General features: G+C 40.3%; 1 protein-coding gene across 2 annotated transcripts in view; it reads right to left on the minus strand.

Annotated features, from left to right (window-relative positions):
* Positions 1–9,438: 9,438 nt before the first annotated feature.
* The window catches only part of LOC129722403 (transcription factor HIVEP3), a 108,330-nt gene continuing 92,798 nt past the window's right edge, over positions 9,439–24,970 (minus strand). For both annotated transcript variants that reach the window (XM_055675808.1, XM_055675809.1), the window contains 5 exons: positions 22,833–22,956; positions 22,549–22,764; positions 19,205–22,488; positions 18,918–19,141; positions 9,439–13,583 (listed from right to left, as the gene is read on the minus strand). In XM_055675808.1, coding sequence (XP_055531783.1) covers positions 11,137–13,583; positions 18,918–19,141; positions 19,205–22,488; positions 22,549–22,764; positions 22,833–22,956 — 6,295 coding nt within the window. In that variant the 3' untranslated portion in view covers positions 9,439–11,136. The remainder of the gene's footprint in view (positions 13,584–18,917; positions 19,142–19,204; positions 22,489–22,548; positions 22,765–22,832; positions 22,957–24,970) is intronic.

A 24,970-nucleotide genomic window follows, 5' to 3' on the forward strand; every position in this document is an offset into this window, starting at 1 on the left:
GTAGCGGTGAGTTTAGGAGATAATCCGTTCTGACTAAAGGGCGACGGAGGAAGCCGGCTTTGGATCTCAGACACCTGGATTGCGGACTGGCGTTAAGCTGTTCCAACAGTGAGTTGCAGTCAGTCTCAGTCGAGACTGGCAGTTTGGCAGCAAAAACAGCTTTAGAGACTTTTCGTCTTTTCTCCAACGTGGTAATGCCCAGCAATTTGCAACAAGCTGCATATGGAGGCAGGTCGAACGGATTGAGCCACCTTAGATTTCTGAGGGCGTACCAGACGAACTTCCGTTGAATGCTTTCAATTTTTCGTATCCAAAGAAAGACTCCAAGCGAGACCGTAAAACGCAAAATAGAGTGATCGAAGGCATAGCGGGTCATCGAACTCCTGGGCGATTTTAAATAAAAAGCCGAGCTGAGCCTGTCGAAAGGATAGATCTGAATATACACACCAACATCTTTTACTACATGCTCCAACGAGTGTCCAGCGGTCGTGTAGTTAGAATAGTAGGCTTCGCGGCTAACTTTGTGGTGAAATGAGATGGTCACACACTTTTCGACGCTAAGGGTCATTCGATTTACACTATACCACGTAGCAAATTGCTCCAGACGAGACTGTGGAGTGTCGCAATCAGCCAAACTTATTACTTTGGCATACATTTTAAAGTCATCAGCATACCCAAGCTTGTAACTTCCTGTGAATAGGTTCGTGGCATCGTTGAAGAACAAAATAAACATAATTGGCCCAAGATTGCTGCCTTGAGGCACGCCGGAGTAGTTAGTGAATTCCTGGGAGATAGTTGCGCCAATTTTGACCTGTAATTTCCTCTGTTTCAGGTAAGATTCCAGCCAGCTGCAAAGGCGAGTGGAAAACCCAAGTTGTTCAAACTTTTTTAGAGCTATGTCATGGTCGATACGATCAAAGGCGGCCTTCAAACCGGTATAAAGAGAGTAAACTCAATGAGATTCGTGTCAACTGATGTACCAGCCATGAATCCATGTTGCTGTGTAGAAATGTAACTGCGACAGTTGAATATTATATAGTCGCTAACGACTAGCTCGAGAACTTTAGAACCAGCACAAAAGGACGTTATGCCTCGATAATTTTCAACTAACTGTTTTTAACCTTTCTTGAATACCGGAAACATAATCAATTTTTTTCATTCTGAAGGAAACCGAACTTGCTGCATCGAAAGGTTTAGAATTTTCATGAGAGGGGCTTCAATATCCTGCAAGCACTTCTTCATGAAAACATTTGGAACATCGTCCGGCCCAGGCGTGAATGAAGATTTCAGTTTTCGTAAGGCTTTTAACAAAATGTCTTCGGAAATATGGAAAGTGTCCAAATCGACTACATCTAAAGGCACGTTTTCGAGGCATTTAGGATCAATCTCTGGATGGTTACGAGGACTGAATACGGTAGCAAAATGCTCGGCGAAAAGTTCACATTTTTCCCTTATTTATTGTCGCAGGCAACCCATTCTCTTTGTGCTTTGATCGCACAAACGCCCAGAATTTGGCTGCATACTGACGTAGCCGCTCTTGAAGCCCTCGCACATATTCAGCATATCGTTGACGATTATATCGTCTGTAGTTGTCACTAGCTCTGTTGAACATAGCTTTCGTAGTAGGATTTCGATTTCGCGTAAACTTTCGAAGAGCTGCAGCACGAATTCTTTTCAAGAAACGAAGTTGAGCATTAGACCAAATAGGTTTTCGTAGAGGCTTGAAAAGTGGAGTGAACCTCAATAAAGCGACTTGAACAATTAAGTTGAATTGGAGTTAAGCTTCATCTACATCGTTACAACTAGTGACTGGCTCCCAGTCGACAGTTTGGAAGTATTCACTAAGTGCTGAGTAATCAGTTTTCTTAAGTGATATGATGTCGAAGTCATCCGCGAAGCCCAGAAGCTGAACAGACCTTGTGAAAATCGTGCCCCTCGTGTCGATGCCTGCCCTCCGGATCACACCCTCAAGGGCGATGTTAAACAGCAAACAGGAAAGTCCATCACCTTGTCTCAACTCTCTGCGCGATTCAAAGGGACTCGAGAGTATCCCCGAAACACGCACGTAGCACATCACTTGCGCCATGGTGGCTCTGATCAATCGAGTCAGTTTATCCGGAAATCCGTTGTCGTGTATGATCTTCCATAGCTGGTCTCGATCGACTGTATCATAGGCCGCCGTGAAGTCAATGAAGATGTGATTTGTGGGCACGTTGTACTCTCGACATTTCTGTAAGATTTGTCGGAATGAGAAGATCTGGTCCGTGGTGGCACGGGCTCCCATGAAACCCGCTTGGTACTGACCCACGAATCTCCTGGTTAAAGGTGATAGACGACGGAACAGGATCTGTGAGAGTATTTTGTAGGCAGCATTGATAAGCGAGATACCGCGGTGGTTGCGGCACTCCAGCTTGTCACCCTTTTTGTAGATAGGACAGACGACTCCCTTCATCCACTCGTCTGGCAGTTTTTCCTCCTCCCAAATCCTGGAAATGACCCAGTGTAGCGCTCTAGCCAGCGCCGCTCTTCCATGTTTCAAGAGCTCGCTCGGCAGTCCGTCTTTGCCTGCGGTTTTATTGTTTTTCAGCTTCCCGATCTCACAAAGAACTTCATGAGTATCGGGGGCTGGTACTCGGTCACCTGCTGCTGGTGCTCCTAAGTCAGTTCCTGCTCCGCTTCTGTTTACTCCTTCCATCTGTCGACCACCTCGCTGGCATCCGTGAGAAGGTTCCCATCCGTGTCGTTGCACATGTCGATTTGCGGCACATAGCCTCTGCGGGACTGGTTTACCTTCTCATGGAACTTTCGCGTTTCACTGGCACGATACAGCTGTTCCAGCTCCTCATGTTCACGATCCTCTTGCTGGCGCTTCTCTCGTCTGAGAATCGTGGTCATGTCGTTCCGTGCCCGTTTGTAATAAGCCTTGTTCTTTCTCGTTGACCTGCCCAGGTATATCGCCCAGGTCCGGTTCTTCCATTCACCGCTGCCTCGCACTCTCCGTCATACCAGTCGGTGCTTCCACTCCCCGATAGCTGTGCGAATGCTGCACCAGCCGTCTACGAGAGACAATGCGCCCAGCCCCTCCGCCGTGGGAATCACCGCTTCAAGCTGTTGCGCGTATTCCTCCGCAGCCTGGAAGTTCCGGAGCTGCTTAATGTTGAGCCGCGGGGTTCGGCGGTTTCGCGCGTGGTATACGGTCGACAGTTTTGAGCGCAATAATACCGCAACTAGGTAGTGGTCCGAGGCAATATACGTACCGCGATAGGTACGTACGTTTGTAATGTCTGCGAAGAACCGGCCGTCGATGAGAACATGGTCAATTTGATTTGCTGTACGTTGGTCAGGTGATCTCCAGGTGGTTTTGTGGATGTCTTCATGGGGAAAGAAGGTACTTCGGACTGCCAGTCCTCGGGAAGCTGCGAAGTTGATGCATTTCTGGCCGTTGTCGTTCGTCACGGTGAGCAGGCTATGCGGGCCGATCACCGGCTTGTACATTTCTTCCCTACCGATCTGCGCGATCATGTCCCCGATGACGATCTTGAAGTCTCTACGCGAGCAGCTATCGTAGAGTTTCTCTAGCTGTGCGTAGAACTCTTCTTTCTCTACATTGGGTCTTCCTTCGTGAGGGCAGTGCACATTGAGGATAGTGTAGTTGTAGAACCGGTCTTTTATTCTCAACAAACACAACCTGTCGCTGATCGCCTGCCACTTGATCACACGACTCTGCATCCTGCCTAGGACTATAAAGCTATCATTAGTTGTGCCGCCGCTCTGGTAGTTCTGTGCCCTGCGGCCACAAATCCTCCGTACCTTCTCTCCTTTCCGGCAAAGCTCCTGGAGCGCAACGATGTCGAAGTGGCGGAGTTCTAGCTGATCCAGCAGAATCCGGTCGCCACCCAGGGCGTTCAGCGATCTACAGTTCCATGTACCGAGCTTCCAATTGTCGTCCTTATTTCGTCGCTTAAGTCATTGCCGATTGTTCCAGTTCGTATTGAATTCTCGATTGTTCGTAGTATTTTAATTTTTCGGCATTCTGCCTTACTAGAGCTGCGGATGCCTAATCTCGCGACGGGGCTGCCGTCTGTAGCAAGCAAGACACCACATTTCATAATTCAGCCGTTCGCTCCGGATCAGACGCTGTCTGAGCCGCCCCTAACATGAAGAATAGACGCTAAAATATATATAAATGGAGCTAAAGATAGTAGTTTCTGGGCATTATGCTTTAGACCACACTGGGATCTATTTTATGCCAATTAGTACGGGTATACTGCGGGTACGCACTGCCCAGCCGTTTCCCTACCAATGTTCGCTCATGTTTCTTTTAATTTTGCCTTGAAAAATAACAGAAGCATTGTAAGCCAAGCCATGGCTTACAATGCTTCTGTTATTTGGTTGACGTAGAACTACATAAATTTGTGTTCGAAAGTGATAACTGCCGCTATTCGCATAATAGTCCTATGTCAAATTTGAGTTTTCTCATTTTTTGCGAGAATTGGTCCATTTTGGCATGCTTTTCAAGAATAGCCTTTAAAAAAGTAAGGTTTAATTCCACATCCTCGATTTTATTCTTAAGGAGCATGCCAAAATGCACCCATTTCCGCCAAAAAAACAAGAAAACATAGGACTTTTACATATATTACATATATTTAAATATTTATATTTGAATTTTTATATGAATAATATTCATTATTCTTGGTTTAGTTTTGCAGCGTTTAATCAATTACCAGCTCGCTCATATAGCTGAGAATAGGAAGATATAGTATAGAGACGTACGTGCCATATGCCGTCTTGAGTTCATGCATTGTTACTTTCAAAAAAAAGGACTGACACACAAATGTTTTGGTCAATAAAGTTTTCCTCAAACATTTTGCATAATAATTAACATATCTTTCCAATTGCAAACCAGTAAACAAATAACATAAAATCAATTGGAAAATCAACGGCTAGCCAACCACAGGCGCGCTTTGTGTTCGTAATGTTTATTTTAAAACCATACTGTAAGAGGCTCCACCTTTTTGCCTTTCTCCTAGAAAGCTATAGCAATCACTGGAAAAACCAAAGGTATAAAAGTGGTCCCAATGGCCGAATGTCATATACCACTCGACCCCTTTCGACGAACTGAGCATTTTCTGTATGTATGTATGTATGTGTGTATGTGTGTATGTGTGTGTGTATGTGCACCTTTTTTTTCTCACTCACTTTTCTCAGAGATGGCTGGACCGATTTTCATGAAATTAATTGCAGATGAAAGGTCTAGTTGCGCCATAAGTTGCTATTGAATTTCATTGTAATTGGATTTTCAGTTTAGAGGTTATGTATCAAAATATAAAATCACGAAACATCAATATCTCAGAAACCACACAACCGATTTCAATAAAACTGGTTGCAAACGATTGGGCTGTCTCCAAAACCCTTAACTTTTAAATTTCGTTATGATTGAACATATGGTTCAAAAGTTATGTGAAGAAAAGTTATCCTGAGGTTGTTTAAACTCACTCATTTTTCTCAGAGATGGCTGAACCGATTTCCACAAAATTAGTGTCAAATGAAAGGTCTAATAGCCCCATAGGTTGCTATTGAACTTCATTGTAATCGGATTGTAACTTTGTCCGTTGTTCAAAAAAATGTGAAATCACATAATGAAAGTAAACATATTGACTTTCTCCTAACGATCACTGGCTTACTAAAAGGTAGAAAAGTGATCCAAACGACCGAATGTCATATACTACTCGATCCAGTTCGACGAATCGAGCATTTTCTGCATGTATGCATGTATAGGTGTATATGTGTGTGTGAGTATGGGTGTGTACGTGTGTATGTGCACCTTTTTTTCGCACTCTCTTCTCTCAGAGATGGTCAGACCGACTCTTTCTATCTCGGTGACAAATGAAGGGTCTATTTGCCGCTTAGGTTGCTATTGAATTTCATTGTAATCAAACTTTTAGTTTTGGCGCTGCGTCAGAATGTGAAAAACGCTTTTATATCTCAGAAGCTATGAACATAGTTGAATTCAAATTAATGGGCTTTTTAAACCTTAAACAATGAATTTTATAATGTTTAAGCATGTGGTTTGAAAGTTATAGAAAGAAACGTAGCCCGGAGACTGTTTAAAACTATAGCTACGATCAAAATATGTGGCCACAACATAATTTAAATTCAATATTGTACTATTTCAATGTTTGCGGCCTTGCTTGGAATATAAATTGAAATTAAAAGCCATTTCTATCATTTCACTTTTTGCCTTTCCCCAAGAAAGGTATAGCAATCACTGCAAAAACTAAAGGTATAAAAGTGCTCAAAAGGGCCGAATATCGTATATCACTCAATTCAATTCGACGAGCTGAGCATTTTCTGTATGTGTGTGTATGTGTCTGTGAGTGTAACGCTCTCCCAATCTCACTTGATTTTCTCAGAGATGGCTGGACCGATTTCTATGAAATCAATTGCAAATGAAAGGTCTAGTTGCCCTATATAGCCCTATTGAATTTTATTGTAATCTTATTTCTAGTTTAGAGATTATGTATCAAAATATAAAAATCACGAAACCTCAATATCTCAGAAACTACACAACCGATTTGAACAAAATTGGTTTCAAATGAACGGGCTACCTGAAAAACCTTCAACTTTTGAGTTTTATGAAGATTGATCATGTGGTTCAGAAGTTATGGAAAGAAACGTGTTCTGGAGACTATTTAATCTCACTCATGTTTCTCAGAGATGGCTGGACCGATTTTCACAAAATCAGTGTCATATGGAAGGTTTTGTTGCCCCATAAGACCTTATTGATTTTTTTTGCAATCGGATTATCAATTTGCCTGTTATGTTTAAAAATGTGAAATCCAGCTATAAAAAGAAACATATTCCGAAGACTACTTGGACTCACTCACTTTTCTCAGAGATGGTTGACCCGATTTCCACAATTTTAGTGTCAAATGAAAGGTCTAGCTGCCTCATAACACCCTATTGAATTTTGCTTCGCTGTAATCGGACTGTAACTTCGTCTGTAATGTATCGAAATGTGAAGATCATGAAACTTCATTATCTTAGAAACTACACAACCGATTCGAACAATATTGATATCAGATGAACGGGCTAGTTAAGGGTTAACTGATGAATTATGATTGAACGCGTGGTTTCAAAGTTTGGCTGCCCTATACGTTCCCTTTTCATTTGATTGTAATCAAACTTAAGCAACCGTTATGTATTAGATTGTTAAAACAACGTAAGTCTATTATCTCAAGTATTACACGACTTATTTGAACATAACTAGTGTCATACAAACGAGTCATCTCTCAAACTTACAAATAACAAACTTCATAACAATTTAATATGTGGTTCAAAAGTTTTGGAAAGGAATGAAATTCAAAGACTATTTGAAACTATACCTGCTTTGATCAATATATGTGGTCTCAACATAATTTAAATGTGGTATCGTACTATTTGAACGTTCCCGGTATCGCTCGTGATTAAATTGTTCAAAATTAAGAGTTATTTCTTTTATTTCGCTATTTTCTAAGTATTCATATTTTATTCTTCAATTACAACATCAATATTTTAGAACCCAAAGAGTGAATAAAATCAAATATGAATGTACGAAAATAGAACGTCGGATGTAGAGAAAATTTCCTTTACCGCTGCAAAGCCGAAAATCAAAATACAAAACAGCCAACAGTCGCTACGAAAATTCTGTATATTTTATTGCATTGTAAGAGCTGCAATTAGTTTTATATCCGGCGAAAATAAAGAAATCTGAGAAATCAATCCCATACTAAATCAGGCCACTGTTAGATTAAAATTCAGGCGAATTCAAATAAAAATAGAACAAAAAACAGGAAACTTCGCTAGAAACATGGTAACAAATTTTAGATTAAAGCCAGTAGTATCAGTCAGTAAATTGAAACAGCACCCAGCCAAACGGTTAGTCAACGTGAAAAGTGACATAACAATTCACATTTCACGTTTAGATTACTAATGCCCAGCTGGTCAGATGATAATGGAAAACGTAAATCGGAACTTTTCTATCTGTAGCATGACCGGATAAATGGTGTCACTTCCCCAAAAAAAACTACAGCGCATTGAGTACCCAATTCGAAAGTGTAACAAATTATGCAATCGTAATCACAGTTTCGAGACGCTAAATGCAACAGTTATGAAACTGAGGTGATTTCCGTTACATTTCCGAAGAAAAAAAAAATGATTGAAGCGCTAACCAACAAGACGAACCCAGGAAAAACGAGATTGTTTATTTGAAGTACAAATTAGCACCTATGCGCCGGAGAAAAGTGGTGTTTACTTCGGAACTAGTAATCAGTTGTTCCGATGCTTAACATCAGTGCATTGTGAGAAATGGCTGCAATCGGAAGGACATTTTTCATTATTTTAATAATTTTTGCGATTCTACAAGTTGGACAAACCCTTGATGTTCCGGGAAAATCGAATCATGCACTGGAAGAGTTTCAGGGACGTGCATCGTACGATTCCTACTGGTATAATGATGTGTATTATTGTGAGTATCAAAATGGTGTAGGGAATTGTTTGAGTAACTGATTTTTTTTTATCTTCTAGGGTGGCCATGGTTTAGTGACCTAGCAACGGTAGTAATGATTAAGCTGAAGATCGCCATTGCGTTTGCAGCGATGTACGCATTTGGTGATGGATATTATTGGTCTAAAGCGAAGCCCACAGACCCGGTTCTTGGCGGTTGGGGTAAAGAATCGTGGGGTTATGCCGACCATCACCCGCCGTCGTTTTTCAGCGGCTGGGGTCGCAGGAAACGAGACTTGAGCGCTAGTGGCCGGCTGGACAAACAAAAATTTGCGGAATTTGTGTTCGATGCGCTGGAAGTGTACGACGAGGATTGCCGAAAGCGAGTTGTCTGCGAGTTGGAGTACGAGCTGCAGAGAAATCCTAAGACGAGAAACTCACTAAGGAAGTACAAGTTTGATCTATTCGAAAAGTATCGGGGGGCTCCACCGAAAAACAGGGAAGACTGTGAAAGGATGTACGGTAGATGTCGAATTCCATCGCAGAAAGATGAGGTGCAGTTTTTAAGCAGTAGTGAAGAAGCTTCGTTAGAATAGAATTAGAAAACTATGTGATGAGTTTAACGATTTGTAAATATTAACAATAGACTGAGTAATAAAATTTTCTTCAGAATCAAGTTAACCTTGTCCTTTAGCAGTCAGTTTCTTGGCAGTCCACAGTTTTTATTTTTTTTATCGAACGTGATCATAGCAGGCGTTGAAGTTGAGTTAGTGACAAACAGTATTCTTTCCATTTAGTTGTGTTCAAAAATTCATTATTTAAAGTTAAAGTGTGTTCTTTTTTTAGTTGTGAATTTCTTAGCTGAAGTGTGGAAACTAAGTACTAGATAATCAGGTAAGAATCGAGTTTTTTTTTCAGTTTAGGTTTAAAAAAATTAACGACAACAACCAGCCATTATATTTTCGCGTTTTTTTATTCCACATGCATTTTCATTGTTTACTTGTCACTTACACTAATTACTTCACGATGACTCTTACATTGTTGTTTGTTTTTCTTGTGTGTGTGTGTGATTATACTATTACAAAAATATAATAAATATGTTTGCATATTTGTGTTCTCCCACTTTTTCGTCTGCCGGAATCGAGAACTTCAGCACAATAAAAGTGTAACCCAACTAGGTTGAATTCAATTCGCAAACTCATTTTTTTTGCTTCGTGTGAACCTAATCTGCTCTCTTTGACACACTTAGTAAAAGTAGACCCACCGGAAGGGGGTATTTTTTGGGAAGAGAATAAATCAAAACTAAACAAAAAACAATGGCTGAAAAGACTTTCTTCATTTTTTTTTCTTTTGTTCTTTGTTCAGTTCTCCACAGTAAAATGATATGCAATGTACACACTGTCGGTCGGTTGGCCGCTTTCGATCTCTCCAGCTTTAGACTCTAGAGCCCCCTAGCTAGTACGAATGCGTTCCCGTAGTTTTTCCTCCTTTTTTCCTTCTCCTAGAGAGAATGCGAGAATATTGATACCAATAATTACACTTTATAAAAATGGCTGCGAATAGTTTGCAATTCTGGGGGAAAAATGTGTTTACAAATATAAGGATATTCACGTTTTTATTTGTTCTTATTTTCTTCTCTAAATGGTGTATATAAATATATATATATATATATTTGACCTTCACTTTCATTTACTGGGGGCTGGGGGATATCGAACGTTTCATCAATCATTTACGATTCTATTGTAGTGTAAAACTAATACAAAAATCGTTATTTTTATATACTCTTTTTGACATCCGTTTCTTGTTTTTTTTTAATTCTCTGCTTCTGTTTACACTAAATATACATTATATAAAATACATCAGTAGGTGGTTGCCATCTTCCAACTCACACTTAGTTTCATATATCGCTTCCAGGATCAATGTTCCCGTTACTTTTTGTGTATGTGTATTTTTTGTTTTTTTTTTTATTATTATTATTAAAAACATGAACTGAACCGTAAAATGAAAATAAGCCAACTTTTGGGTGTTGGTGCGCTGTCTCGAAGGAGGGAATTTAATTCCCTCGGGTTTCTATTGCAATAGTTTAGTTGTATTATTACAAGAGTATTGTTTCTTTTCTAGTTTAACAAATAAATGATCACATATACGCGGCTCTATACAACGCACACACTAAGGTTCGGGATTTTATTTATTCACTCGCCCCCATTAATGTGCCAAAGAACTTAACGAATTAACTGCTAAAGCTACACTTAAAGTTTTGAAAGGAAATATCACTAATGCGCTTACTGACGGGAGTTTGTTTCTCTTTCGCCGAGAGGGGAAAAATAGATTCTATAAGCAAAAAAGTTAAATACTACTACCATTTGCAACAGATTGTTTTTAATCAGAAATGTGTACAACCTAAAAGCTAAATAAATCCAATGTGGCTGTTGTTTTCTATTCTGCGTGTGTTCTTGTGTTCACACACAGCACTATTGGCACTTGAGAGACCGGTAAACTTGGCACTCCTTTAAAATAAGGGAGAGGCGGGTGTACGGGGATCTGAATTCTTTTCTCGATGTTTTTTTAGTAGCAAAATTATCTTCCACCAAACGGTACAACCCTTGGGGTCTTTCTTACCTTACCCAGCTAACGTCCCTTCGTGGCGATATGCTATGAATCACATCCCGGCAGTGGCAGTGACGTTGTTTGCCCTCCCGGATTCACGTCGATGGCGGCAGTAGCCGGCTGCATCCGTGCCCGCTTTGCTTCGCTCGGCTCGAAGTTGCCGCTTGTACTGCTGTCATCAGGTTTTCGCTTCATGCTCAAGTTGTTGTTGTTGTTGATTGGTTGAATCAAGGGCCCATTGCATTCGCCGGCCGACGATGGTTCACCGTCATTGTCCGTTTCATCGTCCCGGTTATTCGTTGGTCCATTCGAGCTGGAGCTGTCCTCGACGTTGGATTCGTCGTTGTCATTCTCGTACTGATTATCGTCACAGCTGTCCGTTTCGTTGCCACTGCCGGAAGGACCGAGCCCACCACTGCCACCACCAGGCAGAACATTGGCCGGATCCTTCACGTGCAGCCGAATGGCCAGCCGCTTCAGACTGGACAGCGAGTTCTCACAATCGGTAGTATCGATCTCGGTTAGATTCGTTCCCGAGCGCTCGATTTCGGTGTACGTTCCGAAGGGAAGTTTCCCGAGACATTCGAGTTTTAGAACGTGCATCTTTGATCGCAGATGCTTGGCCAAGTGGCCATGGATTCGGAATCCGACATCGCAATCTTTACAGTAGAACGGACGAGGATTCGAATCGGTTGCTATACCGAATGTTGTCGTCATCGAAACCTTATTCCGATGGGTGGCAGATCTTTCGTGTTTCAAAAACAACCCTTGCGAACGGAAACTAGTTCCACAGGGTTCACAGCGGTACTTCCGCTCCATGTAGTGAATGTTCATGTGAATTTTCAGCTGAGACATCTTCAGGAAGCGTTTGTTACACACCTCACATACCGGCCGGCCGCCATCCTCTTGGAAATGACTTAACGAGGCGAACTCATTTGTCGCGGGGGTCGATTTGAAACCGTCCTCACCAACCACGACGGTTCGAGCTACGATTCCTCCCAGTTCACCAGTTGCAGCCGAAGTAGGCGGAACGACTACGATAGGCGGCACAATAGGAGCAACAATTGGCGGTGTTGGAATTATTTTGTTCTCCACCACAGGTGGTTCCTGATCCGAAGCTGTACCGCTTTCGCTATCCTCACGCTTTCTAAGCGTAACTGACTTCGTCAGTTTGAGGTACTCGGAAGCGACACTTTTAGCACTCTCCTTACCTGACCCGGCAGCGGCCGTTGCGGCGGCGGTAGTTGCAATCGATGGCTTCGTGGAATCATTCGACTTCACACTATTACTCCTGGATCTAATCGGCTCAACCAACAAATCTAACTTTCCACTGCCAACGGCAGTATTAACCACCGCTTCTCCAACTTCCGTTATCGGATGGTCACTTTCTTGTGGGATCGATTCATTCCCCACAACTGGAACGTCCACCCTACTCACTAGATCAGTATTCGCAACCTTCGCATGTAACTCATTTTTACCATTAAATATTCGATAAACTTTCTCCACAGGAGGGACCACCCCTTTATTGACTGGCCCATTAACAACCAAAGTAGTTGCAGTTGTAATCGCCAGCGGAGCTTCGAGCTTTTGCGACTTAACCAAGGGCATCTGACTATCCACCGCACCAGCAGTTTCCTGGCTATCTTCGTACTGTGAACTATTGGTTACACTCTTCATCTGACTCTGCTTCATACGACTGTCCTGCAGTGCCCGCTGCTTAATGTACTCCTGGAAGTAAACATTGTCATCCACCAGTTCCTTCCCGCTTCCTGGAATCAACCCGTGCGTAAGAGGTATCTTATCGGTGTTGGAAACCAACGTCGTTAGCAGATTGGCCGTTCCGGTGATCGGCGTAACGACATCCGACATACGCACGATGACTTGCGATATCGCGTTCGGCAACTGTTCTGGATGATGTTGAGCACGCAGCAGAACGTTCGATCCCTTGCTCAACTGGTGATGGTTTTGATGTTGATAATGCGAATGGTGTGAGTAACCGGTTGCTTCCTGAATCGAATGAGACTGCAACGCCGTGGGCACTTCTTTCACCTTTTTCGTTAAATCAATCGGCATCGCACCATCGTCATCGTCTTCATTTTGAAAGGACACAGCCTGATTGGCGGTGCCTGCCATGTCCCGCTTCTTTTTGCTGAGGTTCGGATCCGAGTAGTACTGCTCGTGCTTGAGCAGATTAAATTCGACCTTCGGGGTGTTACCGAAGGTGATTATGCGTCGGTTCGGTTGACTAGTAGATTGATCCACCAAGGCCGCTGGTGACTGTTGAGGGTAGATAATTAGGCCCCCAGGGGAAACGGCATCGTTTAGGGGGTATCCTTGATGACGATTGCGGTCTCGTTCCACCAACTGCTGGCTACTGTACGGCACCGGGCTTGGGTAGCTCTTGGAGATCTGCGAACTGGTCGGCGGTGTCATCGACAGAGATAGTAGACAGTGGGCGGCTTCGTGCTCCGGGAGGCGACTCTTCGATTCATCTGGAAGGGTAGGTAAATACGAATTAGTTGCTTTGGTTCTATGTTTCATCTTGTTACAGATATCTTGGTCTTTCCATTTTCCTATCTTTTGTCTGTCTGTTTTTCTGCCTTTTTGTTTTCTTGGTTTTTCGCTAATTTCGCTGGATTTACATTTTTTGTGCGATTTTATTCTGTTTAACATAGTCACTCTATTTCTTGTTTTCATTCCAAGTTTGCTTTGTTTTTTTTTTGCCTGTTTGAACCCCGTTTTTATTTAATTTTTATTTCGATTATACCTTGCTTTTACTGTTTTATTTTTCTTTTTGCTGGCTTTCTATCTTTACAGTTTTTTGCTCTTTTTGTTGTTTTTGCTTTTTTCTTATTTTTCATTGTTTTCAATGAGCAATTGTTTTGCTGATGTTGGGGGCCATCCACATAGCACGTGGACAGCTTTGGGGGGGGGGGGGGGGTTATGGAATTTCCACGGTCCTTACAAAAAAATAAAGAATTTATATGGGCATTTATCCACGGGGAGGGGGGGGGGGGGTTATAATCGTTAAAAATCTGTCCACGTGGTATGTGGATGGCCCCTTACTGATTTGACCAATATAGTTTATTTTATTGATTTTTTGTCTTTACTGATTTTGTTAGATTTAATTACGCTGTATGTATTTTCCTCGTTATACATTCTTTTAATTTTGCCACTTTGCACGTTTTTACTTTTTTACTGTTTTATTTACTGTTGTCATTGTGTTAATTCTTTTTACTGTTTACTATTATTGTCTCTACTATTGATTATTTGGTTGTTTTATCATTCTAACTGATTTACTGACCGAATTGTTTATATTGTTTCTGCCGACCTACCGGATTTTGCTGTTTTTACTATTTACTGGTGCTGTTGGTGTTACTACTTGGTGCTTTTGGTATTTTTACAGTTCAAACCATTGTTTTTCTAATATTATTAGTTTTCGAAATTTTTGCCGTTTTACTGTTTTCACCATTTTACTGCTTTTGTACTGTTTCTATCTGTACCTCTGTGTTGTTATAATTTTATTATTTCTTAACTTCTTTTTTTTTACTATTACGCGATTTTGACGTTGTTCAACTAAGTTTTCATTCGGATTTCACTTTGTTTTCTATTTATAATTTTTGTTACAATATTTCTTATTTTTTACCCTTTAATTACTTCGCTTTGATTACATTTTATTTCATATTTCCTTGGTTTTACAACGTTTTCATATTGTTTATACTCTGCTTTCACTATTTTTATCTCTTCTGCGGCTTTTTCTCCTTTCTGTACTGTTTATACCTGTGATTTCGTCTGTTTTGTTTCGATTTCACTGGTTTTACTATTTTCATGCGATTTTTATCCTGTTTTCAATAGCCACTTCATTTATTTTTCATTCATTTAACATTTTCGGCTTTCTGTTTGAAACATGTTCTACTCTACTTTCAATTTGTCTATTCTCCGGTTTTACTGTTTGTGTGATCTCTTTTACAGTTTTTATTGTTGTTACTGTTTTGTTGTTTTCATTGCGTTTATTTTTGTCTATTGATTACTAAATTTAGTGATATAACATTTACTAAATTCATTTTTTTGTGTTTAGTCTCAATTTTTTTATTTTGCTACTTTGTACTATTTTACTATTTTTAACTTTTCTTCTGTTTTTATTTTATTTACTGTTTGCTGTTACTTTTTCAACTATTAACTTATCTGACTGTTTTACTGCTCGAACTGAGTTATTGACTGATTTGTTTCACTGTTTGTATTGTTCTCTACCGATCTACCGCTGCACTGTTTTTACTATTTTCTATTATTTTTATAGCTTTTCTGTTTTAACAGCTAACGGTACAAACCTTAAAAATTATATCTCTTTTTTTAATGTTTTTAAATGTTTTACTTTTTATACTATTTTTTGTTTTTGTTTACCTCTGTTTTATTTAATTTACTAGTTTTGTATATTTTCTTATTTTTACGCAATGTTCACTTTGTTTTACAAAGCTTTCATTTAATTTTTACTTTGTTTCATTCTATTTGTTTTCGCGCTATTTCTTCCTCGTTTTGATTGTATTTTATTCTGACTATTGTTTTTATAAGTTGAACTATTCTATTACATATTTTTACATGTTAAACGATTTTATTGTTTTTGGGGTTTTTATTAAATTTTCCTTTTTTACTATTTGTACTATTCAACACTTTTGTGTGTTTTTACTATTTTCAATGTTTTTATTGGTTTTATCCATTCTACTCTTTTACCTTTTACACTGGTTTTCTTGTATTTTCTTACTTCTGTTTTATTCTATTACCACTATTATTTCACTAATTTTTAACTATTTTTACGCAATATTAACTTTTTTTAACAATGTTTTCAATCTGTTTTCACATTGTTTTCATTCTGTTTCTTATTTCACCCAATCTTTTATACTGTTTTAATTCTGTTTGTATATCGTTTTTATAGTCTGGTTTATATTCTGGTTTTACTTATTTCTCTCTGGCTTCCTTTTTTTTTTTTTGACTCTGTTTTAGCTCTGTTTCATGCTGTTCTTACTTTGTCTTACTTTCAGTTTTTGGTACATGACGAAAAAATGTATTTCTGGTTTCTGGCTGGTTGTGTGTTCTTAGTCTGCTTGTATCCTTTGTCTATTTAGGTTTCAATGCGTTTTTCTTTCTGATTTACTGTTTTCAGTCTTTCGCTCGCTATATCTTGCATGTTGATATTTGAATTTTTATTTTGTACTGATTTTTACTAATTCCACTGTTTTTATTCTTACAGTTTCTGATGTTTTCCGGTTTTAATAGGTTCAGGTTTTTCTCTATTCGCGTCATATCTACCTTTTAAGTAAATAGTTGCTTCGTTTTCATTCTGTTTTCTCTTTGCGTTTTTCCATATTTTTAAATTTTTATTTGCCATTATTTTATTTACATTTTTCTTCTCTTTAAATTCTGTTTCAACTGTAATTTTTTCAGTTTTAGATTTTTTGTGTTATTTTTTATTTTCTTATGCTGTTTACACTCTGCTTTTTATCGCGGTTCCTATATCGTTTTACTCTGTTTTCACTTTGTTTATATTCTGGTTTCATATATTGCACCCTGTTTTTATTTATTTTTTTCTTTTACTTTGTTTTAGCTCTGTTTACTGTTTTCACTTCGTCTGACTTTTTTTGTTCATCATGAATTTCTGGTTTTCTATTATTCTGTTTTTTGTCTTTCCGTTTTTTTATTATTTCGTCTCTCCATTTCTCTACCTTTCTATGTTTCTGTCTGCTTGTGTTTCTAATTTACTTGATTAGTCTTTACGTCTCTCTGGGCTTCTTGACTTGTATCTATCCGTTTTTCTGTATTTCTATATTTCTAACATTTACAAACAAGTAGACTTTTTTTTTGATACGTCTATCCCTCTGATTTTCTGTTTTCCGTCTTTCGTCCTCTATATCTTCTGTACCTTGTATGCAAGTATTTGAATCTTTATTTTGTACTGAATTTTACTAATTCCACTGATTTCATTACTTTCCTGATTTTATTGACAATTTTCCACTGGTCAATTAATTGCTTTCGATGTTTTGACTATATCTATTATTTTAGTTGCTTTTATTGTTTTGAATGCTGTAACTATTTATGAAGTTTTGGCTGTTTTTGCTATTTTTGAACAGTGAACTGTTTTGATTGTTCTCGCTTATTTTGCTGTTTTTTATAATTTTCATTGTTTTACTATTCGTACTGCTTCTACATTCTTGCCAATCTTGTGTTTCATGTTTTTCACTGTCTTTCACTGGTTTTGTTACTGTTGTCTTACTATTTTCACGTTGTGTTTACCTCTTTTTTCTCTGATTCCGTCACGTGGCTACTCTTTTTCCATTTCGTGGTTGCCTTTTTAAATCTGATTTTGTTCCATTTTCGCTCTGTTTTTTTTACGTTTCGTTTGTCTTGTTCATTCTGTTTACCTTTCTTTTATTTTTTTTATTAACATTATTTCTAATCTGTTTTTGTTTTATTTCTACTCTGTTTTTATACTCTGGACTCAGGTTTTACTGTTTTTGCGTGGTATCTACTTTTTAAGCCTGATTTTGCTCCGTTTTTACTCTGTTTTCAATTTGTGTTTTCTCTTTTTATTTGTTTACTTTTTGTTTTGACTATCTTTCTACTATTCTTTTACATTGTTGTCTATCTGTTTCAACTCTGTTTTTAGTAGCTTAAGTTTTGTGCATTGTTTTTACTGTTTTTATACTGTTTTAACTCTGGCTGTACATCGTATTTACTTCGTTTCCACCCCATTCATATGTATGTTTTACTTATTTCACCTAGTTGTTATTATGTTTTTGTCGTTGGTTTTAGCTCGCACTGTTTTTACTTTTTGATGTATTTTTGCTTTTTTTATCAGTCTGTCCAGTCGTTTTTCTGGCATTTTGTTAATCTGTCTGTTAGTTTCTCTACCTTTCTATGCTATAGTCTTCTTTTTTCTGATTTTTTTGTTTTTTTTTTCTTTTTATCTTTCTGTCTAAAGTTTTTTGAGCTTAAATCTTTCCGTCTTTCCAACCCTGTCCTTCTGTGTTTCTGTACAGTGAAACCTGTTTCTGTGCGATGTTTTTTGTGTGGATTTTTTTTGTGCGACTTTTTTTGTGTGGTACATATATGAAAAAGGACCACATCCGACAACATTTCCAGCCATTTAGTTTTTTCAATCTTCGAATAAATTTCAACGCATTACATAAGTGTTGCGTTGAAAAATTACTATTTGAGCCAGTTTTACGTAGGGATAGTGGTTGGAAAGATTATTGTGTTGAAAAAATAGATGTTTATCAATCAGATGTTTTAAAATTGTTCCCTTAGGTATTCTAACCACAGAGCCACGGGGACCACTGGTATTCTAAGTCAGAATCATTAACTTTCGAGTTATTTTCAACTGCGAACTTTTTATGCGCTCCCTATCCACCGCATAAAGATTTTTTCAACAATGTTGTGGAAAAATTGTTTTATAGCTGCACGTGGAGTTTTATATGATTTTATGCGATTTATTTTGTGCGGTCTCTATCCCTCGCACAAAAACAGGTTTGACGGTACGAACGGTAGAAATACAGTTTTGGTTATTTGTTTTTTTTTTATACGTTTCTGGGTTTTTGTTCTCGATCTTTCGATATTTATATTTTATATGTTTTAACTATTTGTACCGTGTTTACTTTTCTTACTGTTTTTGCTATTTTTACTATTTTCACTCTTTTTTAGTTCAGAATAATTTTTTTTTTTAATTTTTCTCCATTCTGGATTTTTAAAATAAATATTTGCTATCCAATTCCGTTAGCCGTTTTTGGAAATTTCAGAACCATATTTCTTCAATTACATTAATTACAACAACTCACCACTGTCGTCACTATCCTCGCCATCACTTTCGGACCCACTATCGGAGTCGCCCGGAATTGTCGAAGTGCGCTCGCTTGAAATCGACTGCTGGTCGCCCTCAATATCGACATCACCACCGTCATCATCCACCCCGGTCGGAATCGGATTCAGACCCAACTCCGAACACTTCTTGTAGTGACTCTTCGATTTCATGTGTTTCGTCAGGTTGCCTTTCGTTTTGAAGCTAGAAAATAAATAATAATCAGTTAACCAATCTCAACGGACTGCCGTTGAAAAAACAACTTACTGGAAGCTGCAGTACTGACACGAGTACGGCCGGACGTCGGTGTGCGTTCGGATGTGCTTCTTCAGCATGGAAGGTTTCTTGCAGCGAATGCCACACTCCTTGCAGACGTACTTGCCCCGGCCGCGACCCCGCACATAGGTGTATTCTTCCGTACTCTCAAAGCCACCGGACAGGGTGCGTTCCGAAGATTCACTTCTGGCCGGAACACTATCGTTCGAGGCTCCCTTATCGTGATAACCGAACTGAAGATAACTTTGCGTTGATTGCGTTTGTTGTTGTTGTACTTGTTGATGCTGTCCACTTGCTAATGGCACCAGTGTGGGTTTTGGGGAGGTCATCGGTTGCAGTGAATACGCTGGGAAGTTGGTTTTAACTTCGACCGTACTCATGACGGCATTGTTGAAGGAACTTGAATTGACCACCGAGAGTGGCGGCACATGTGATTGGGCGATCGAATAGCGATGGTTACGCTGTTGGCTGCTGTCATAGAGTGACATAACGGCCACCGGTTTCAGACCCAACGGATGAGGGTCATTTTCCGGATGGACCTGCCAGTTGCTGTACATCGAAAGCTGCTTCTGCTGGGTTTGAACGTAGAAGGGTTGAGTTTTGTTGACCGTGCAGTAGAATGGTTTAGTGCTCGATTTCAACCCGATGTTGGTATAGGCGTGGCCGTTGAAGTACAACTCTCGGCAGGATTTCGAGGGTCGGGGTGTTTCGGGTGATATCAGCGGCATCGTGTTGTGAGTCGGTGTGATCCCGTGATGGCGCTTCGGTGTAAAGGTACCAGGTTTGAGCGGCAGTGAGTTTGGTCGCAGAAATTTCGGTTTCGTTACGATGGTTGATGGTGGTGGTTCCAGTTTCACCTCCATCGGTTCCGCTTTACACTCCAGCGGACCGACCGCGGTGGCTGTTGTTTTGATTAATATCTCCGATTTTGAAATCAAATTTTCGAAGTTAAAGTAACGGATTTCTTCCTTCTTGATTGGCGGTTGCTCGATGAGTTCTTTTTTCCGCGGGCTTATATTGTCCGCCATTCGGGAGAAATTGAAACTCTTTTTTGGCACAGGGTATTCCTGCTTTGCTGGAGACCAGATTTCTTTGGACAGTCCATTTTTGCCCGGTGCTACTTGCAGAAAAGGTTTTTTACTACGTCCTAGATCTTCGTCAATTTCGTTACGCCGATCGATGGCTGTAGTGTTAGTAGGTTTCACGATCGTCAGCAGCGAGGACGATTGTAGTTTCACGGTTGGACCCGGCAGTTGGTGGTTTCCGGTGGAGATCGAGATCGATTGCATTAGTGGGTGGGTTGATTGGTTGACTATCATGCGAGGACTACTTTTCGGTTGCGGGTTGTGATCGTTTGGTATCAGCATCGAATTTGGGCCGGGAATACCCTGTACAAATGGTATCAGTTTACCACCGTGCATTATCTGTTGTGCCTGGCCGGGTGATACCTGAGGCAGTGTTAATGGGTTGTACGCCGTAATCGGATTGATTGGTGGGAAGTGAAAGTGTGTTACGGGTTGAGCAACAGAAACTGCACTGTTGTTACCTTCCGAAACTTGCTGTTGATTCCCGTAGTAGCTGGGAGTAGCCAGAGCTGGTGTAAGCGTCGGTGTAATAGTCACAACCAATTTCGGAGTATCTGGGTTCATTGGAGCGGGTGAAGTGCTTCGGTTGTTTTCCGGTAACTGCGTGAAAGTTCCCCCCGAATGCATGCTGTTAACGCGCCCGCTATATTCTTGCATTCCACTCTCGATTTCTGGTGAGCATCTCGTTACCGTACCACCGGATGTATACCGATGAGGTGATATATTCAGACAATTACGATCCACAATTTCCACATTTCCTCCAAACAGTTGCAAGTTAGGATACTGGTGAACTCGCCGGAGAGTCTGCTGGTGTTCATCAACAGTGATGACGAGTGCCCGTTTCTGTGTCACTGAAGCATCTTCAGCAGACATTGCTTTGTTACTCTGAAAATCAACCAATCGAGTGTTTCCCAATAGGGGACCTGGCGATGGCAGTGGATTTTGAACCACATCCACAATTTTGGCCATAGCTGGTGACACCTGCATCTCCGATGGATGACTGTTCGCAGAGCTTCCCATGCTGTTGAGTGCTAAGTTTTCCTTGGCCAGCGCAGATAGTAACGAAATATTCTCCGGTCGAATCCGCGGTAACCTCAGCTGAGACTTGGCCAGCTTGGAAAGGGTGGATGGGTTTCGAGGCGGTGGATTCAGTGATACCCGGGCCAATGTTTTCAGACTATTTGGGTTGTACGATTTGGATCGATTGAACTGCGACGGCGAACCAACCGGACTTATGGGGGCACTAGACGAAGGACTGTTCAGATTGCTGCTACTTCCTTGACAGTAGCAAATCATGTGGTACTTGAGGATTTCCGCATCCCGGAAGCTTACGTTGCACGACTTACAGGTGAAAAGCTTTTCAATGTTCTCATTCTCCGGATTCTGTACGACTCCGAAGCCACGTGAATTAAGCAGAAGATCTTTGATGATAGAACGTTCCGGATTCTGGGGATGATCCGAAACTGTCATTGGCTGCTGTTGTTGTTGCTGTTGCTGCGATACTGGTTGAGTTTGCGGAGGTGTAGGCGGTGTTTGTTGGAGAATCGCAGGTTGTGTGTGAATCGATGCCGTCTGCGACGGTGGATATTGCAAAGAAGACGATGGTGATTGTTCTCGGCTGTACAAGGAGCCAGAGCTCCGTTTTCGAGGTTGTTCTATCTGTTCCAATGGTTCCAACCCCATCGAGGGCATTGGTTTACTCAGATTTAAAGGCTGCTGATATTGCACTTGTTGAGCGGACAGCTGATCATGCTGTTCGCTAGGTAACCGAATCGCCATCTGAACCGACACTGCGTGGTGATTAGGTCCATACTGAACTACCGCCGGTTTGGAACTTACGTTTGGTTTACTATTGGAAACTGTTATCACATTTGGCTCGCTGGGAAATGGGTTTACGTATGGCTGTTGCGGTCCCTGCTGTGGAAGATACAGTAACTGTTCCTCGCTGTTTCTTTTCTGCAACAAAGCACTTGCCAGTTTGGAACTACTGCTACCACTAGAACTACTGCTGGTTCCGGACTCATGTGGCCCACTGTGGGACGAACTGGAACCTACTGATATACCTCGGGTTATACCGGTAATTTTATGATACTTTTTCTGAAGCGGTGGCTCAACCACTTCCACGATGGCTTCGTTATCCGATATGAGCTTTGAAATGTGCTGCTCAAGCGATTCCACGTTTTGGCCATTCTGAAAAGGGAGGGAATTGTTAGAGGAATTTATTCCACCAATTTATGGGTGAAAACTTACGAAATAGTGTGGAGTTGGGGGTGCTGAATGGCTGACGTTCAGCGCCGGTGGAAGTCCACTACCGGTGCTGTTTGGCCCCGATGAAGGAAATTTATTGGCTAGCTTTGCGTCCAGTTTGGCGTACAGGGCTGCATTATGGAACTTGGGCTTGTAGGGTTTTTCCACCAGCAGCTGGGGTGAATGCACTCGATCATCCATTGGTGATCCTCGATTTATCTACGAAGGGAATAAAGATAATCCTGTTAGTAAGTTTACATTCGCATAGTGGGCTAAAATCAGCTTACAATTTCAGATCCACTGTTGCTCAGCTCTTTATCCTCTATATCCGATCCACCGAGAGAACCGCCGTCCTCATCGATAACGGCTCCGATATCCTCGCCTTGACTTTTTGATGCGTGCGCTCGGGATCTGTAACAAACATTTAATTTCGTTTAACTTTGGGAAATAGAAAACAAGGTTTGATAATGTAGACAGGAAGACGAAAAAAGACTGCACCGACTCACAAATTCGACATCAATTGTCCCTTATCAAGCGTGACCAAAATTCCGAGACTACCTCCCTACGGGTGTTTAGCAGTTTCTAAAACCCTATCATTTGAAGAGTCTAGTAAGTGATTGATAAGCATTATTGGATCTACTAAAACATATTTATTGCACGATAAGAGCGGAGTTCCCATTGATTCACAATCCGCTACTCTTGATATCAGTGACATCAATTGCCATTGAATTTCTGTTGATGAAATACTCAGTGACAAAAGCAAATGCTTTCTAAACGCTCGAGCAAAACGTTCAAAGCATTGCTGATTAGAGTGAATGCCGTAAAACGAGTTTAGCGATTGGTAGCCTCGAACCAAGGGTCCGAGTAACTGAAGCCAAATTTCAAAAATAAAATTTTTTAAATGCCATGAATAATAAACACGAAAAATGGAAAAATATGTTAAAAAACTCAAGAAGGTAAAACAGTCAGACTATCCTGATTCAATACATCAAAAATGTTCAAAATGTCTAAGGAATCGTCCACATTCCACGTGTACAACTTAGGAAGCGGGTACACAAATGTCCACGTTGATCCACGATATTTTTTCCTAAACGTTTCTCAGGCATTTTGGCGTTTCTCAGGCATTTTGGCTGAATTTAGTATTCTGGGCTAGAAATGGAAGATACGTTTGAGATTGTTTTATTTTCGTACATTTCAAGCAACGTTAGAAGCCATATAATTTTTTGGTTTGTTTTCCAAAGCTTTCACAGTGTTTTCTGTTATTTTAGAGGGCATTTATGATTATTTGCTTCTGGGTTTTCGTCAGTTTAATTTAATTTTTCTTTATTCTCGTTTATTTTCCGTCGGTCTAGTTCCGCCACTGTTGTGGCCAATCACCGACGCCCAGGGAGGCGATTCCACACCCAGGACCCTAACTCACGACCCGTTTATTAACGGACCGGCGCCAACGGCTTTACTTCCTCATGCGATGGAAGGCGTGATCCTAGAGATTTTTCGCCTCAGAAAATCTCCCGGTGTCGGCTAGGATTGAATCTAGACCAGTTGGGTTGGTTGTGAGTGGATCACGCCACCCCACGACCATCGACACCTATGTCGGCGGTGGGATTCGAACCCAGGCGTCGAGCGTGGTTGGCGGAGACGTTACCAACCACACTAGGCCCCCGCTCAGTTTAATTTAATAATTCTTTTTGTTTTTTTTTTGGTTTATGTATGGGTTAAGAATTTTTTTTTGAGACTTATTGGAAATCAGTTTTTGGCTTACTCTAGTCCACTTCTAAACAATTTCTACTGAGTTTTGGCTACTTCTGTTTTTGGAACCACTTTCAGGTAGATTTAGTCCATTTCTGCTTTGGTTTTTTTTTTTCTTTAGCAACATAGGTACGTGACAATTATTTCAGGCTAAATTATAGCCGTTTAGTTTGTTTTGTTCTTTTTGGCACTTCTGGTCTTTCTCAGTTACTCTTCGAACCATACACTTGTATTTTTTGTGAATGCGTCAAAGTGGCTCCAGTTGAATTGGGAGTTATCTTAGTTTCTTAAGTTGAAAGTCTAAATGCGTGTGATAATATGTATGAACACTTTGGAAATCGATTTCCATTTATAAATTTTATTACATTGTTACTTGTTTTCAGTAATTCAAGTAATTTTCATTTTTAGGCTGATTTAAAATCCTTTTCCTGTTTAGAAAAGATAGGGAAACTAGACGCCTCAAGCTGACAGAACCCGCTTTGACGTCGAATCTTGATACAATAGACCGTCTAATATCGGTGGAACTTTTACGCATTGGTTTATTCTCTGGCTCCCTCTCAACCCTTCCTTCTCGGCTTATGAACGCCATGTTGCAGGTAAATTCCATGCTTGAAGCAATTCGAATTGGAACAAATTCTACAATTAAAATTGTTTCTAATTTAAAATTTAACAATGA

This window comes from Wyeomyia smithii, chromosome 2, assembly GCF_029784165.1.
Source record: "Wyeomyia smithii strain HCP4-BCI-WySm-NY-G18 chromosome 2, ASM2978416v1, whole genome shotgun sequence".
Lineage (NCBI taxonomy): Eukaryota > Metazoa > Arthropoda > Insecta > Diptera > Culicidae > Wyeomyia > Wyeomyia smithii.